The 17,500-nt window shown below is 43.0% G+C and overlaps 2 protein-coding genes across 9 annotated transcripts in view; one reads left to right on the top strand and one right to left on the bottom strand.

Moving 5' to 3' along the window:
• zdhhc21 (zinc finger DHHC-type palmitoyltransferase 21) overlaps nt 1–14,420 on the bottom strand; it is an 18,657-nt gene extending 4,237 nt beyond the window's left edge. Inside the window, exons 1-7 of one of the 8 annotated variants that reach the window (XM_035424741.1) lie at nt 14,093–14,420; nt 13,064–13,146; nt 9,681–9,853; nt 9,082–9,180; nt 4,361–4,472; nt 2,597–2,735; nt 43–159 (exon numbers count right to left, since the gene is read on the bottom strand). In XM_035424741.1, the coding sequence (XP_035280632.1) occupies nt 43–159; nt 2,597–2,735; nt 4,361–4,472; nt 9,082–9,180; nt 9,681–9,834 (621 nt within the window). In that variant the 5' untranslated portion in view covers nt 9,835–9,853; nt 13,064–13,146; nt 14,093–14,420. Of the gene's footprint in view, nt 1–42; nt 160–2,596; nt 2,736–4,360; nt 4,473–9,081; nt 9,181–9,680; nt 9,857–13,053; nt 13,147–13,848; nt 13,868–13,954; nt 13,977–14,092 lie in introns of those variants that run through there. The other 7 variants (XM_035424735.1, XM_035424734.1, XM_035424736.1 and 4 more) reach the window with 7 other exon arrangements.
• Nucleotides 14,421–14,858: 438 nt separating this feature from the next.
• Nucleotides 14,859–17,500, top strand: part of plaa (phospholipase A2-activating protein) — a 10,160-nt gene continuing 7,518 nt past the window's right edge. Inside the window, exons 1-4 of the mRNA XM_035427565.1 lie at nt 14,859–15,123; nt 15,577–15,770; nt 16,400–16,500; nt 16,627–16,747. Of these exons, the coding sequence (XP_035283456.1) occupies nt 14,975–15,123; nt 15,577–15,770; nt 16,400–16,500; nt 16,627–16,747 (565 nt within the window). The 5' untranslated portion in view covers nt 14,859–14,974. The remainder of the gene's footprint in view (nt 15,124–15,576; nt 15,771–16,399; nt 16,501–16,626; nt 16,748–17,500) is intronic.

Below are 17,500 nucleotides of genomic sequence, written 5' to 3'. Positions count from 1 at the left end.
TGATGGGGGAAGTGAGCCGAAAGGCAGGCGGGCCAAACTCACGGTGAGGATGCCGGCTATCTGCGTGTAGAACAGGCTGCCCATGCCCCCGAACATGAACAGCCCCATGAAGGTGGAGATACGCAGCAGGGCCAACTCATGGCGCCACACAAACTGCTCCTGAGAGAGTGGGAGGGGGAGAGAGAGAGAGAGAGAGAGAGAGAGAGTGAGAGTGAGAGAGTGAGAGAGAGAGTGAGAGTGAGAGTGAGAGTGAGAGTGAGAGTGAGAGTGAGAGAGAGAGAGAGAGAGAGAGAGAGAGTGGGAGGGAGAGAATGAGAGAGTGGGAGGGAGAGAATGAGAGAGAGAGAGAGAGAGAGAGAGAGAGAGTGAGAGAGAGTGAGAGAGAGTGAGAGTGAGAGAGAGTGAGAGAGAGAGAATGAGAGAGAGAGAATGAGAGAGAGAGAATGAGAGAGAGAGAGAGAGAGAGAGAGAGAGAGAGAGAGAGAGAGAGAGAGAGAGAGAGAGAGAGAGATAGAGAGAGCGAGAGAGTGAGAGAGAGAGAATGAGAGAGAGAGAGAGAGAGAGAGAGAGAGAGAGAGTGAGAGAGAAAGAGAGAGTGAGAGAGAGGTCAGTTTGAAACATGCATTAACCCGGGGCTCGCACGCCCGCCGGCGGATCTGTAGGTGCTTTACCGCGTTACCGTCGGGCTCCATGCTGAGGGCAAAGCCAGCGCTCCCCCCCTGCCCCCCCCCCTGCCCCCACCTGTTTACGGGATATCACCATGCCACAGACACCCAGCCCTGACCCCCCCGCCCCCCTTTTCTTCTGCACCCAGGGCATTAAACCCAGCTCCAGAAGCTAAGCCTCCCCCAGTGGGAACCAGAGCCTAGAGATAACACCATTATCACCCCCAAACAGCCTTTCACACGCTTCTGATTATTATGACTTATTTACTTTAAATCAGTGATGTCCAAATTCATCTGACGAATTAGGGAGAGAGGGGTGAAAACTGTACAACTAAAAAAAAAAGAAAAGGAAATACAGATTTCTGATTATTATTGGTTTAAATTGGCCACGGCGTTGGTGAAATCCTAAAGCCAATACGTTTATTTTTCTTTCGATTTTTTGTTGAAAATGCAGAAATGTTTCTTTCGTTGTGTTTATTGATTCGTAAGAGAGAACGAGTAAGTGGCTCATGCATCACATTCCAAGGGTACCACGGATTACAGTAACAACCTTTCTGAAGATCTGATCTGCTATGGATTAGCTCATATTTACTGGACTTGTTCTTTTTTTTTGCACCAGCTCAATTTCGTTCAGACTGCTCTATTACAGAACAGAGGATACATTTACACTATTTTGCCTGATATGGGAGAGAATTAATGACCTAGACAGATTAATGATGAAAGTAGAAACAGCCTTTAGCTTTCAGATTTAGCCCACACTGATCTGTTCCTGCTTTGGATTCAGTGTTTTAGTTTTAACATCACGCTCCATTTGAAAGGTAGCTATGACGACCAAGGTGACTGAGAAGCTGCATGTCACCCTATGACAGTACGGAGAGGGAAATCAAATACTATAAAGTGTAGTACTGTGGAGTACAGTATGCCCTCAATTATCAAATACAGTAGAGTACTGTAGAGTACAGTATGTCCTTAATTATCAGATACAGTAGATTACTGTAGAGTACAGTATGCCCTTAATTACCAGATACAGTAGATTACTGTGGAGTACAGTATGTCCTTAATTATCAGATACAGTAGATTACTGTGGAGTACAGTATGTCCTTAATTATCACATACAGTAGATTACTGTGGAGGACATTATGTCCTTAATTATCAGATACAGTGCAGTACTGTGGAGTCAGACCCACACTGCACATGCTCAGTTTCAGAGAAGTTTCCAAACAGAAGTTTTCAGTTTCAGATATCAAAACCTCCCCACCAGCAGGGGGCAGAAATAGATAGATTTTTTTTTATTAGTCTTGAAGGGCATTTGCTCAGCAGAATCAAATCACACAATGAAGGCATGGCATACACATAAGGTATGTATACACATTTTATATTTTAGGTATTTAAGTCTCTACCTAGGCCACTACCTAAACCACAGTACCTACACAATTCCAAATGCTAACTATAAATCTACAAGAGAAAATCTACTAGGCAATGGAGTGGGTCATGGTGGGTGTCGTGGAAAAGAGACAGCTCCTTTACTAACCTTGAAGAGAATTTGTTTTGTGCATCGAAGCAACTTCGAATGACAACCAGACAAAAATACACAAAGTATAATTAGCACGAGGCTGCCCAAACCTGTTTCTGGAAATCTAGCCTCCTGTAAGTTTTCACTCCAACCCTAACAAAGCACACCTCATTCAACAGCTTGAGATCTCGTTGAGCTGCGAATTAGCAGTCAGGTGTGCAAGATCAGGGTTGGAGTGACAACCTACAGGAAGGTAGATCTCCAGGAACAGGGCTGGGCAGCTCTGAACTACAGCATCTGCACGGTTCCACATATTTAGCAGTAACGTGGAGGGGGAAAGTACAGCTTTTGGTGATTAGAGTGGGGACGGGGATAAATGAGGGGATGACAGGGAGGGGGTGGAGATCTGCACACTCACCGTGTCGGTCTGGGTGAGGGAGGGGAAGTAGTAGTACTGACAGAAGTCCATGGCCAGAGTGAAGAGGCTCAGCACCTGGGTGTAGAAGCACAGCTGCAGGAAGAGCCAGTGGTTATCCTCCCCAACACAGTTATTGATCCTACGCAGGGAGAGAGAGAGAGAGGCACAGGCCTGTCATCGCTACTGCACACATACACATACACACACATATACGCATATGAACACGCATGCAGACGCACTTTGGATGCACTAGTGTCCCAAAGTGACAGCAGTGAGCTTGGGTCACGTTTCTGAATCAGGTCCACACTGAGCACTACAGGTGAGAGCCTGGAGCTACACAGCTCTGATCTAACAACATCCATACAACCCTCGGAGCCTTCAAAACCAGCACAGAGGTTATACACCCTGATAGAGTCACATAGGAAGTGTACAGACAAAGAAAAAGAGAGAGAGAGCAAGAGAGACAGACATAGAGGTAGAGGGAGACAGAGCGAGAGAGAGCGATGCCATTTGTGCAAAATGACTGCACTAGAACCCAAAAAATGTGCAGTAAACGATGGCATATCTGCATATCTAAGTTCAGAGGGGCAGGGAGGTTCTGGAAGAGTCACGTTTCCCATAATTCCCTGCAGCTGTGCGTTAAGGGAGACGCAGTCACAGGTCAGCAGATGGTATGTTCTCACTCTGTCCACCTCTCTGTCCAAACAAACTACAGTCAGTCTGGGGCTCCTGTTGCAGGGGTTTATTTAGACAGAGCTCACTTCCCCCCTGTGGGGCCAGCCTGAGTACACACACATTCATGCACGCATGCACAGAAACACACACACACGCGCGCGCACACGCACAGACACGCACGCACACACAGACACGCACATGCACACGCACACAAACACGCACACGCACACACATACATGCATGCAGATACACATACAGTCGAACACGTGCACACACACACTCATCCACACACGTACACTACATGGTCAAAAGTGCACGTACACTGCATGACCTGACATCCAACATCTCATCCAAAATTATGGGCATTAATGTGGACGTGGTCCACCCTTTGCTGCTACAGTATAACAACCTCCACTCTTCTGGGAAGGCTTAATACTATATGTTGGAGCATTGCTGCTGGGATTTGCTTCCATTCCATTCCAGTTGGCTTTCCAACTGATCCCAAAGGTGTTCGATGAGGCTGAGGTCAGGGGTCTGTGCAAGCCAGTCCAGTTCTTCCACATCAATCTCGACAAAACCATTTCTACATGGACCTCGCTGTGTGCCCGGGGCCTTGTCATGCTGAAACAGGAAAGTGCCTTCCCAGAACTGTTACCACAAAGTTGGAAGCACAGACTTGTCTAGAATGTCACTGCATTAAGATTTGCCTTCACAGGAACGAAGGAGCCTAGCTCAAACCAAGAAAAACAGCCCCAGAGCAAGGGGTGTCCAGATACTTTTGGTCATATGGTGTACATGTGCACGCACAGAAACACACATACGCTTACACACACAAGACATAGAAATACTACATGTACAATACATAATACACAGAAATAATACACATACTAACTTGCACGCTCACATTTACAATAACAAACACAAATATAAATATATAATATATATGAACACACACCCAACACATCATAACATGTCACATTCACACGTTCAGCCACCATAACCCATATCAGTTGCTAGTGGTGTCCAAGTGGACCCCCAGTGCACAACACGTCTGTGTTACGTGGTCAGTACCGTGACCTTTGACCTCACCAGGGGCAGTGGTGGTCCATCTTCCGTACACAGTGGCCACAGCGGCTGCAGTGGTGGGATCTCTTAGGCCTCATCAGGTTACACTTATTGCAGAGCTCCCACTGCTCGCGTTCTGAAACAGAGATCAGATCCCCATCAGCAGCGGATCCCACTGCTCAAGTTCTGAAACAGAGATCAGATCCACATCAACAGATGATTCCTTTGCTCATGATCTGAAACAGAGAGCAGGTCTCCATCAACGGCAGATCGCACATTCCACGCTCTGAAACAGAGGTCAAATCCCCATCAGTGGTGGATTCCACTGCCGACACTCTGAAACAGAGATCATATCCCCATCAACAGTGGATCCTACTGCTCACAATCAACAGTGGATCTGAATGCTCACGCTCTGAAATAGACATGAGATCACCATCAACAATGGATCCCACTGATCATGCTCTGAAACAGACAGCAGATCACAATCAACAGCAGATCCCACTACTCATGCTGCAAAACTGATCAGATCATCATTAAAACAAGCATGTTAACCCTCTCTGGGTTTAGGAAGTTATGCAACAGAGTTGCAATGTTCCCCAGTGCTGAACACTTGCTCTGGTGGCATTAGAAGCACAAATAGGCCGACACAAGTAGGCCTTCCTCCTTGCAAATTTCACCATCAGAGAAAAGCACATCTCGTCTCGTTACTCTGACACCAAATGAGACAATCCTCTTCTCCCTCAATTATCAATGATAAGACTGCGCATCAGATAATTACACCCTTGATAAGGTAAATGGCCAATATACAAATAATAATCAAATATGAAAAACAGAGCAAATGATAACCAAAAAACAAGGCATACACATGTTGTTACGAGGCAGCAGAACTAATATAGAAATAGTTGCAGCGAAAGGACGCTCCACTGAGATTTGTCAAATGTAAAATGCAAAGATTTAGTTATTTACAGTTAGATTTTGAAATATTAACTTACCGGTTATTTCTTTAACAAATTTTATTATTTAAAAGCATTTATGTATATTTTATCCATAAAATAACACCTATTATAAGAAATATCGTAGCTATAGTCAACCATATCGGCGATATCTTCGAATATCTTGATATACGATATTACTGTATATTGTGACAACCCTAGAACAGCACTTACGAAGATGGATTTAATTTCCATTTTAAATTTTTACGACCACAAAGCTCATTACATTAAAAGTGGGGAAGGCTCACCCTAACCATCAGCAATGTGCAGCAGCAGAGACTGCAGGCATGCACGGCAGCCATTTTGTACATGAGCATTCGCGACAGCGGTGGTAGAGGGGGAATAGGTCCAGTGGCGCAGTGCTAAGAGGTGTGGTCAGCAGTGAGGCAGAATCCCCTTTTTTCTGAAAGGCTTTTTATGTCCTCTCTTGCACTACAAGGGCTGCATTCAACCCGTTTTAAGTGCTTGATTATGTTATCCCCTTACTCCCGTTTGCTTGGGAAAAAAAAAAATTATTACCCTCCTTGGTGCCTCAAATCCAACCCCCCCCCACCCCCTCCTCCCCCCTCCCCGGGTTAAATTAACATGGCGCTGATGGTGCGAGAGATGAGGGCTGATTGTTTACTGATGTCAAAAGAACACGGATCAGCACTAAGGGGTTTAATGTTCAACACTGGTGGTGATGATCGGATGCACAGCCTTCGGCTTAACGCTGATCCACTTCTCTCCACATAGAAGGTGATGGGGATTTACGGTAATCCGTTCACAAAATGACCTCTTCAGGCTGAGGAGCTGATCCCATTGCTCTGCTCTGGTTATCTGTCAGGAGAAAAGCCGTGTCCTCAGCCCTGGGGAGGCGAATGTGGTGGACTGGGCCCTGACCCTCAAGCCTGACCCTCAGCCTCTCGGCCCTAACAGCTGCTTGGTATCCCAGCGCCATTTTGACTGTTTTTTTGGAGCCCACAAGTTGCCGGTATCCCCAGTGTTCTGGTACCAGTGGAAACCATCAAACGGTACAGATAATTGACATGAATTATTATTAATTCATTACCACAGCAACAAAAGGCTGGGTGTTTGTCGTGGAACATATCGACTGAAGTCAGAGCAATCACAAAAGCAATAGCAAAGTTCACAGAAAACTGAAAAAGAGGCGGAAATAAAGGAAGAAAGAGTGGTTAAATGTATTACTTTAACCAATAGATCTCATGTGCAGTAGTGGGAAATGATTGAAGAAACGTGCTGCTACAGCAACAGTAACAAGTGCTTGAAGTTTCAAAAAAATCAGTGGGCAGTAGCAGCTAGTAAATAATATGAACAAGTGCATTGATAGGTTGGTGGATTAAATCGTGTTTGGCCATCAAGGAAAGATCATGCTTTTTGTCTATAACAGAACATTTGGCCTGATTTATCAAATATAAGCCAAATGAATATGATCTTAAATCATTCATAAATGCATTTACGCAAACAATGTCAGATTTATCAAAGTTTTCATATGTAAGTTTATTCGTAGGATCCAAAAAGACTTCATGGGCTTCGTATTGTTTGCATAAATGAAAAAGACTTTCATTCATTCAGATTTTAGTGCGTGGCTCTCTTTTAACCAAGGGTGGAGTCAAGTCACATATTTTGATAGCTGCTAAATGCCAGCTTATTAAAAATTGTGAGCCTTATCGGATTGTCTGCCTATTGACACCAGTCAAACATGCTTTGCTATGTACAAACATAAGAGGATGACATGTCACCTCAGAGATTTTCTCGAATATGTGGCCCTTTTTTCCAGTGGGTATAGCCAAGGAACATAGTTAGGTAGATGTAAAAAGTGTCCTTCAAAAAAGGGTTTATTCCTATCATATTGTCTGCCTATACATACCAGTCAAAGAGCTGTGCACATGAGAAGATAGAATATAATTTTATTTTAATATCGTCTATAATTATAACCTGTCCATCGAATATATGTATGTAATGAGTACATATAATATACATATATAGTGCTCAAACATTAACCATACAGTCTTCAAGTAAGCTGGATTTAGTCATAAACAAGAATACTTTAATGAACAGATTATATACTCAGAGTACATTGTATTTTTGTACAGGGATACACAACAACACAAAATATAGCCTACAAAGGTTACTTTGTAGCCTGTTTACCTTGCTGTGATAATGCACGTGAAATTACTGTCATTACCACTCTCCCTTACATTTTTCACAATAAACGTATGCAAAGTCACGAGTAATTGCCGATGTATGTTTTAATGTATCCCATAATCCCGCCTTTTGTAATAGTTTAACCAAATAAAATATATTCTTTGTAAAATGCCAATCAAACAAAGCATGGTAAATTTTAAGAGATGAGAATCTACTCAACAACCCCGACATTGCTATGCTCGTGCTTGTTTTATCGAAAGAGTTTGTTGTCAGCGCGAGAGCTCGTTCTCGACAGCGAATGCCAGGAACAGCGACCTCGCGCCTCTTAATTCAATCGGAAATTGCCCTGCGCTGTCCGTAGTGCTGTTTTCGTTCTTACTTGACGCCAACAGCAACAACAGGTACAACAATTTCCCTACATCCAGTGAAGATAAACGCTACTATTTTCATTTATATGAGTCTGCAAAGGCTAGAGTGGAGGCATATAAACTCTTAGAGTTGAATCAACACTATACATTTTACTGTGTATTCAATGCACTAAATTTTTTTTTTTTTAACTGCGCCTTTTAAGCTCTGCTTCATACGCAAAATGCAGATAGCAGGCAGTATATTTTGCCGCTTGTGTAATCAGTTGTGGCCTTACTAAATAAGACATTAATTTCAGGCAGACTGCGAATGCACGAACAAAGCCCCGTCAAGCTGCAATTTGCGCTACACGTTTTATGTACGTACATCTGGCCACAAGTGTTCACTAGGATTAAATTATTAAACGACGGCCTGTGATGTGGAGTGTTGCTGAATCATGAAGACGTGGAAAGCTAGTGAAACTAAATAATGCATGTTAATATAGCATTCTCTAGTGGCAAAAAACTGCATTGCATCCTATTGCAGCTTCCAGATTCCGAGACCAGGGGCCACAAACATTCTCAAAACATTGCTGTAACATTAAAACAACATGACTTGAGCACCACAGGAAGGCAGAGGCACACACCATTCTTCACTTTGATGCAAGGCTCTCTAGCGTCAGTCTTATTCAACTGCATAAAATATTCTTTCCGTCGCCAGCACAAAGAACAGCATTTAAACTGACTCCAGAACATCATTTACTGTAAACAGTTCAGCAGCTGAGTGATGTCAGCAGTACCTGAAAAGCACATGACCTCATTCATTTTTTATGGATGGAAGGTTCCCTAGGATCCAATATTGCAGTTTTGTAGTGACACTCACAGTTCATGAATAATTAATTAGGCAACTTAAACACTGCAGGGGTTGATACCCATCCCTATCAGAAACATATGCAGACAAGCCAACACTGACAAACCAGTTTGTGGAGCATCACAGATTCAAAAAGACAAATAAACAGGCTCCACCACAATAGAGGGCAGGACTGTGAACAAAACAGACTGGATGGTCCAGGCCAAAAATAGAAGGTATTACATTTTTTTATTTTTCGGCAATAAAACAGCACTTGCTTTTCTCCACATTTCTGCATAGCTTGCAATTATATTGTACAAGCACAGTTGGATGACAAGGTGTGTGGTTGTTGGCGGGTGTGGAGATGACTCACATGGTGTGAGCGGGTCGGGGGGGGTGGGGAGCTCTTACCGGAGTGTGGGATGTGGGGATTCTGGGGAAGCCGGCCTGGGTCGGCAGTGGAAGCCCTGAACAGCGCCGTGACGCAGAGCAGCGAGGCCAGGTAGTACACTGGGGGAGGGAGACGAAGAGGAGGAGGAAGAAGAAGGATCCTGTAACCACGAGCCAGTAAGGCCTGTTTAACTGATAGACCCTGCCTGCATGCCTGTCCTCCCTGTTAGACAACCCTTTACAAGACCGGGAGCTTGTTCTTCCACACAGACTGCATTTTAAATACCGCAGATATTGGGAAAAAGGTTAGGAAGGATACATGCTAACTGTACACCTGATTAGACAACATTGGAGGCTGCAGTTATGCACATTTTGTAATATTTCTGTGTGTGTGTGTGTGTGTGTGTATGCGTGTGTGTGTGTGTGTGGTGTGTGTGTATTGGAGAGCTTATTTAGGGAATATTTTTGCAGGTGTGGTCTATAGCAGGTACTTCTGGGTGAGGATATCCAGGAGAATTCCCATGGTGTGTTGCTTACTGCAGGTACTGGAGGATGGTTTGTGCATGCACGCGTGTGTGTGTGTGTGTGTGTGCATGCGCGCGTAGGGGCCAGGGCCTTACAGACAACCACAGCCCCAGGGATGTGTCCCTCCTGAAAGTGTGGCAGCAGCACCAGCTGAGGAATGAAGAAGGAGTTGTAGAGCCAGACGAAGAGGACCATGCTGATGCAGAACCAGCCCATTGGGTCCACCACAAAGTGCAGCCGGAGGCCCATGGTGGCAGCAACACGGATCCTGCTGAGGGAGGAGAGAGAGATAGAGTAACAGAACAGAGAGATTGAGAGAGAGAGAAAGAGAGAGAGAGAGAGAGAGAGAGAGAGAGAGAGATAGAGAGTGAAAATAGAGAGATAGAACAGAGGGGTTAACAACACCTGCACACACCAGTACAACTGCAACACTTAAATAAAAAAAATTAAATAAAAAGGTACACCTGCAACACAGCCCACTCAACACAAAAACAGCTCTTTCTGTAAAACAGTAGAACATATATGCATTGAAATACAATTAAATAAAACCTAATCATCTGTACTTTTTTTCTCATGTTGATCTTCTCATCTCAAATACATATTCCATATGTATATAGCAAAAATAAGAAATTAAACTCCAACGGTCCCCTACAATGTTTTAGGAGGGCACTGTACACATTGAAGCGATTCGGGTGAAGTACTTTTCAAAACAGGAACAGGTCGGAGCAAATACTCAGCTGCAGTCTCTTTACTTTACATTACATAAGATGGAGTCTCTTAGCCTCCATCATCACCACTCAACTGCACGCTTATCTGCTTTCTGCCTTCCAGTGCTGTGACACTCCCATTAGCAATGAAGCAAGGGAACATTCCAGGCCTGTTTACCCCAGTTACTCATTTCCTTTTGGGTGACAATGGCAGCCTCCCTAGAGGCCAAATGCTTATCAGCTGCTATCGATAGTTATCTGCAGCAGAGGCAAACAGCTGTAAAATGATTAGCTTAGCCTATATCTGGGTATACATGGGTAAAAGATAGGCTACACCTTTCCAGCTGGGGCATATTCTCTGTGCAGTGAGACAGCCCCCAGAGTCAGTGGACTCTCCCCAATGACTGAGTTTCACTGAAGGTCCTTTTCTCTCAATAAACCTGTATTTCCATAAAATCAAAGGCAGCAACTTAACATTATTTTTAACAGTGCGCTCTGCCCTCACAAGCAGTCTGGTCGCCAGGTTATCAGTACAAGATTAGTACCATAGGGTCTTTATCTGAACAAAAGGCAACAACTATGAATTAAATATAGGCTAGTTGTCAGTGCTACTGAATTCAGAGAACTGTTAAAAGTCCAAGGTTGTGAGTTCTTAAGCACAAAGATCTCATCGGAACAGAGCATGGTCTTCGAACCACAGCCTGAGCACGAGGTTTTGGGAGGTTCCAGAGCCCCATTGTTAAATCTCTGAGGTTTTAACACTTTCCACCCATGGGAACATACAAGGGAATAACTGCTCACGAGCCAATGGAACAAGAGCAATCAGACCATCGGCTCCTTTGAAAAAAAAAACCAAAGCCGCCGCCGCCGCCACCGCCACTTCACAAACAACGCCTCCCCATCTAGGAAACGTTTGGTCTCGGGAGGGCTTCAAAGAAACGGCTGAAACCGAACGCTGGCTCTGAACGTCAGCTCTGCTTCACGAGATCCTCCACCAAGGGGCTGCACTGGCCCACGATGCAGCGGGACAAAGCCACTGTTGTTTACGCAGTACGCTTCCAAACAGGTGGTAGGTTAGGAGACTTTTTTTTTTTTTTTTTAAATGGGACCTAATAACCTCCCCTGGGTCTACAAACATAAAAACATCCATCTCCCCCCCCCCCCCCATTACAATAACATTACCAGTAGGCACAACATGCTGTTTTGATTAAAGGCTGAACAGAACTCGTTCCCAAATAGTAAAAAATCCGCACAGGGCCGTGTATATTTATTACATGCTTCAATACCGCCTGAAATTATTCGATAAAATGCTTCAAAATCAATCACACTTTATTCATTTAAAATTGACTGTTTTTTTTATAGTGCATTTAACAAATAATTTGTCACCATATGCTTCACAGTGTACCCCGCATAAACCTCCACAAAGCAAGCCGGAGGTGACAGTGGCAGTTACAGCTGAGAGATAACACCCCTTTATTCAGCAGCAGCGCCAAAATAGCAACACAGTCAGGCATACGACTGGAAGAGCGCTGAATGCTAAAAGGGATTCTAACAAACAGTATGGGTTTTAACACCACCCCTGAGTCTAAGCAAACACAAATATTCAGCTGGAGCCACTTAAAAAATTTCAGCGATACTGTACCAGCTTTGGCAGGTAAAAACTCTGTCTTTCATCCTTTCCTGAGGACCACAGCCTTCGGGGGAAAAGCATAAGTCATTTTTTACATGAGTTCCTGATTCTCAGTCGTCTTAATGTTGAGAGTGAATCAGCAGTCAGTTCAGGAATGGTGACATTGACATGACTCTATGCATTTGTGGGAACTGCGACTCGAGAGCGCGTTTGAAGTGCCAGACTGAAATGTAAAAAGCTTCCAGAAATATAACATTGCCTTTCACTGCAACATGACCCCCATTCCTATAAAAATCCATTTTGTGGTGGGCCAGGACCCACTCACACAACATTATCAAGTGCAGCCCTGCTGTCTTCAAGCATGCACACAGACAACATTTTCTGCAACTCCATTCATGATGTCTGGCTCGTTCTGAAGCAACTGAGACATTATACATGTCTTATACTTAATAAATTACTGTTGCCATGAAAATGCATGTATAAATATGCAAATGTCCACACATGATATTTCCAATACAAAATTGATAACAAGGATCTGGTACAATACATAAATACCATTCACTTTAGAGAAATCAGAAAGGAAACACCTCAGATGCATAGTGGTACTAGCAAGACCATCTGGCATTTGAAGTTAAAACAACAGCAATACATTTTTGTCCAAATTCACACACTGTTCGTAAAAGACACATGTGGGGCTTGTTCCACAAATGCAGACTCAGGCACAGCTTTGGTTGGACACTTGTGAGAGGGCTTTTGCTGTGTCCAACCAAACAAAACACAAACTTGATCTGGTGTTAATTTTCAAATACCGAAGGACTGTTCTTCATAAAACATGACTTGATATTCCATGTAGCCTAGATATGCATTTTAAGTTAAATTCTAATGTACAATGCTGAGGTTATTTCTGTGAAATTCTCCCCACAATACACTCCTCTCTGTCCACAGAAACTATTTCAAACACTGCCCAACACCAGATGTTCCAGGCATGACGCGATTACCTACTGTACACGCATGTCTGGATAGCTAAATGAGACCCCACGTACAATAACACGCCTGCGTTATTCAGATGCGTATGAGTAACACTGGTTCAAACACTGGGCTAGAATGAAGCTGTTAAAAAAAGAGATTAACCTTCTCGTACCTCAAACTTCAAGGTGCGCAGTGACGTGCCAGCATCTCAGCGACCTCTCTGTCATCAGCCCCTGCGGATTACAAAGAGTAGACCTACAGGTTTACAAAAAAATTCAAATGACTTCACTTACTTTTTAATATTTTTTAACATAATTTATCTGCATGCATTAGCATCAACAGCTCTAACACAGTCTAAACGTTTGGAATGCTATGTAGGCTACTTTGTTTATATACGTAGGCCTAATATCGGTTCATATGGGGTGATTTGGTCGATTATTAAGAAAACAAAACAAAAAAACGACAACGCAGTAATACGTTGATTTTAAAGTCAATCAGTTTAACTGTGTGGTTTTATCAATCAATCATTCTAACACAACGTCAGCTAGGTATCGATAGGTTATACCCTAGTCTAACATTTTTACAAGACATCCTTTTTCAGCAACGAATTAGCGAATGTTCAAACTAACTCGTTATTCAGCAATAAAATAAAAGAAGTAGCAAGTAAGCTATGATTTTGACTTGATCGCTTATGACTAGAAGCTGGCATTCATTGTGTACTTATTAGCAGTAGCTATGCAACCATAACAATAACTCTGTTAGCCAGTGCTAATACTGGTGATATTCAAGGACTGTTCACGAACACTGACATTTGTAAGGCCACCTAATTTAGCAAAACCATGCGATTGATTAGCAAGCAATTGGAGGTGAAATGGCAAATCAAACCAATTATTATATTACAATCCTAACTGCCTCTCATTTGTTCCCCTATCGTAACGTTAAAGAAACGAAGGATACATTTTAGACAGTGAGTTTGCGAGCCCAGGTAGATCAATAACCAATGCCTAAAAAGCCCTGGTTAGCTGACTCTAGTTATCCAGCGTAAGATAGGTTAGCTACTCACTTGCCTGAACTGACAGACCACACCCTCAACCTTCTGTAGTTGAAACGCCATCCAAGGTGCACTAGTTGGCTAATAACTGGTTAATAATCTGAGCTAGTTAGCTGAACTAAATCAACCAAAAGCATCTTCACCGCTTACCTTACAATGTTAGCCATTAATCCGAACGTGGTACTCCTTATCTCGCCTCATGCGGCTAAATAAAACGTATGAAACCGTAAGAGTCAAAGCCACCTGTCTACCCGTAGCATTTCTAGCAGAACTGGCTATACGTTTTCTTCCGTGTTCGGCAAATTGTATCAACGGAAACGTGATACGGACAAAACGCGCATGGTTTGTGATCACGTGCTCAGCGTTCTGCAAACCATCCATAGTATGCCCATATTTATGTTGTAAATTAATAATTTCTGCACAAATAGTTGTCAACAGCAGCATGCATCAAGCTGGCTTCATTTTATTTGTAGTGACCCCCCATAAATTAAAATGGGAATAAATTATAGGGTCACTGTACGAACACACACGAGCAGACAGAAGCTGAGACTCAAATATAAAATACAGTAAAGAATGTTGATTTGATTGAGTAAGAAACTCTTGTTCTAAGGGTACTCGAATAGCTCTAGTTATGTATCTAAGAAAAATAATTAAAGTCGTTTGTGCACCTCAATGCAAATAATGAATTATGAACTAATTCCTGAGACGGACAATGGAGAAGGACTCAATGACTTAATACTACATATGAGTGACGCCATCGGGCAGCTCTTACGCAATCGTTCCTTTGGTGAATAAATACTTTATCAATACTAATTTATATATTACTATAAATGTTATATGGACTAATTTACTTCACAAAAATCCAATTTAATTCAGTTATTTTTATTCCATTCTCTGTTTACCCATCATGCACCACACCGGCATAGCAGCCACTTCCTCCGCTGTGCTGTTGCTGTGTCAGTTCCTTGTTTGGTTGCTTTTGCTTTCAATAATTACTGTAAATTCAATCATTGTGCTGTTGGATTGAAAAGAATGGCATCTCCTAATACCTATAGGCTAAGTTGCTCTATTCCCGGGCATGAAATGGATGTAAGAGGACTTGCAACTGCTTTTTTCCCCGAAGGAGCCTTTGTGTCTGTATCTAGGGACAGAACGGGTAGGGTCTGGGTACCAAATTCAAGGTAAATTGACAGGTGATGACTGTAGTTACTAACGTTACTTTAAAAAAAAAAGAAATCAGTCACGTCTATTTCTTTTTCCCCCATTGATATAACTATAATTATGAGTGCCAAAAGTTTGTTTTGGTCGACGGTTAAATACTTGGCTGTAGTTAGCTAGCTAGCTCCAACTAGAGCTAGCTTACCGTAGAACATTCCGTCAGTTGACGTTAGTAATTAGCTATGATATGTTGCAAGCTAAGTCTGTATTATTTCGAAAATGATCTTCATTCTTGAAATAAATTGAGCAGCGACCGTTTGTATCTCCATTAAGAAGTTCGTTGAATAATTGTAGATCAATGACTGTAATGAGGACAAATCTGGGGATTGGTTTGCTTCCGTGTAGTTTGTTAGTTCACTTTATGTTCTTAATTTATTATGACATAATTCTCTTAATGTGTGTTTGTGTATGTTCAGTCCAAATAGGGGGTTTACAGAAATGCACTGCATGAACGGCCACACAAACTTCGTGTCCAGCGTGTGCATCATAGCTCCAAACGACACATACCCACGGGGACTTGTAGCCACGGGTGGAAACGACAACAACATCTGTGTTTTTTCACTGGACAGACCGGACCCCCTCTTCATTCTGAAGGGACACAAAAACACAGGTAGCTGTTACATCCCACCGTGCCGGTTACGGTGTGTGGCATCATTCCAAGCCCTGTAGTAACCGAACGTGCTGTACCTAGGGTGGGCTAGGGTGGCAGTGTGGTGCTGTGGTGTGTAATCTGAGCCTTTCACAGCGAGGTTGGATGGTTTGCATTCCCAGTTGGGGCGCCAATGTTGCATCCATGGGCAACACAATAACCTGTACTTCTGCATTACATATCCGTTACCCAGCTTTTTGAATCAGAAAGAAACCTGGAGAAAAAAGGAACCCTTCTCCCTCTCTCACTGGTCTTGAGACATGCGCCTTGACGGTTGCACTTACATAATTGCAACTTTGCCTATGTTTAGCATGACCCTATAAAAAGAAACTTGATTGCTTTTAAGTCAAATGAGATTTACCGTTTGGCTAAACAACCAGTTAAAGGGCTAGTGGTGTTTGCTTATCAAATGAAATATACCTTTTGTATATCGCTTTGACTAAAAGCTTCTGCCAAATGACTACATTGCAAAATTGCCTTGTGGGCTAATCAATAAAGCAAAAAGTTTGTAGCTCTTCAGACAGGTGCTACTGAGGTTGCTCTCCTGACCTTTTTGGTGCAACTTGTGTCTTGCTGTTCCTTGTCTACAGTCTGCAGTCTCTCTTCTGGGAAATTCGGCACTCTACTGAGTGGCTCATGGGACACTACAGCGAAAGTGTGGCTCAGTGACAAGTGTATGATGACTCTACAGGTGTGTACCTGCTCTTTTGTGTGTAAATACTTCTCCTCTGTCCTGCCTGTTTGCATGAAGGCTGAAGTGTAAACTGGCCTGAACCTCCACCCTCCAGTGATGAATTTTCTTCCCTCTGGACCTCAGGGACACACAGCCGCTGTATGGACGGTGGTCATCCTGCCAGAACAAGGTCTCATGCTGACCGGTTCAGCCGACAAAGCCATCAAGCTGTGGAAAGCGGGACGTTGCGAGAGGACTTTCACTGGTGAGCTCGCTGGTCGATGTCAGCCCGGCACGGTTTATTTCAAAACTGGCCACTAGGTGTCAGGCTTGCTTAGCATTTGAGTTAAATGGGTGCGAATGCTTACAACGTGACTTCCTTCTTACATTTCAGAATATTAAATAACGAGAGGGAAAGTAAACTTAAACGAAATATTGCACGTAATTTAACGTGCTTCACAAGATGACAAGACACAGGTCTTCGTAGTTTATTGCTTTTCATGGGTTTAGTGTTCATTGGGGATCAGGGGTTCAGTTCTATTTAATTGCCTATTAAACAAGAAAGAACTGAAGTCGCATAAGCAGGGGTGACATTCACCCACCTGTTGAAAATTTGATGACACTGTATCAAAATTATTAATTTATTGAAAATGGTGAAGGTTACCTCCATTTTATGTTTAGCTAAGTACACTGTCGTGATAACTTGTGTCTAAAATGATTGTGTTGACTAAAGAGCTCCTAAACAAGCTTGTAGGTAAGGACTTGTGAAGTCAGGACACTCGTTTACTTTTATGAAATTATACAGTTAGTAGCAAACAAGCATGCTAAATCTGAGCACACACACACACATATATGCAGTGAGTCTGTATTCTGTATTAAGCCCTTATTATGAAGATGAAAAGTAATGCTCACAGCCCTGAGGTAAAGTTGCATGTATTTGTGGTGCTGGCAACAGCAAAGGTAACTGGAATGTATTTTAACGCTGCGTGTATGGAAAAAAGACTAATATAAGTTGGGA

Source organism: Anguilla anguilla, chromosome 7 (assembly GCF_013347855.1).
Source record: "Anguilla anguilla isolate fAngAng1 chromosome 7, fAngAng1.pri, whole genome shotgun sequence".
NCBI lineage: Eukaryota > Metazoa > Chordata > Actinopteri > Anguilliformes > Anguillidae > Anguilla > Anguilla anguilla.
This window is presented reverse-complemented; position numbering and strand designations above follow the sequence as displayed.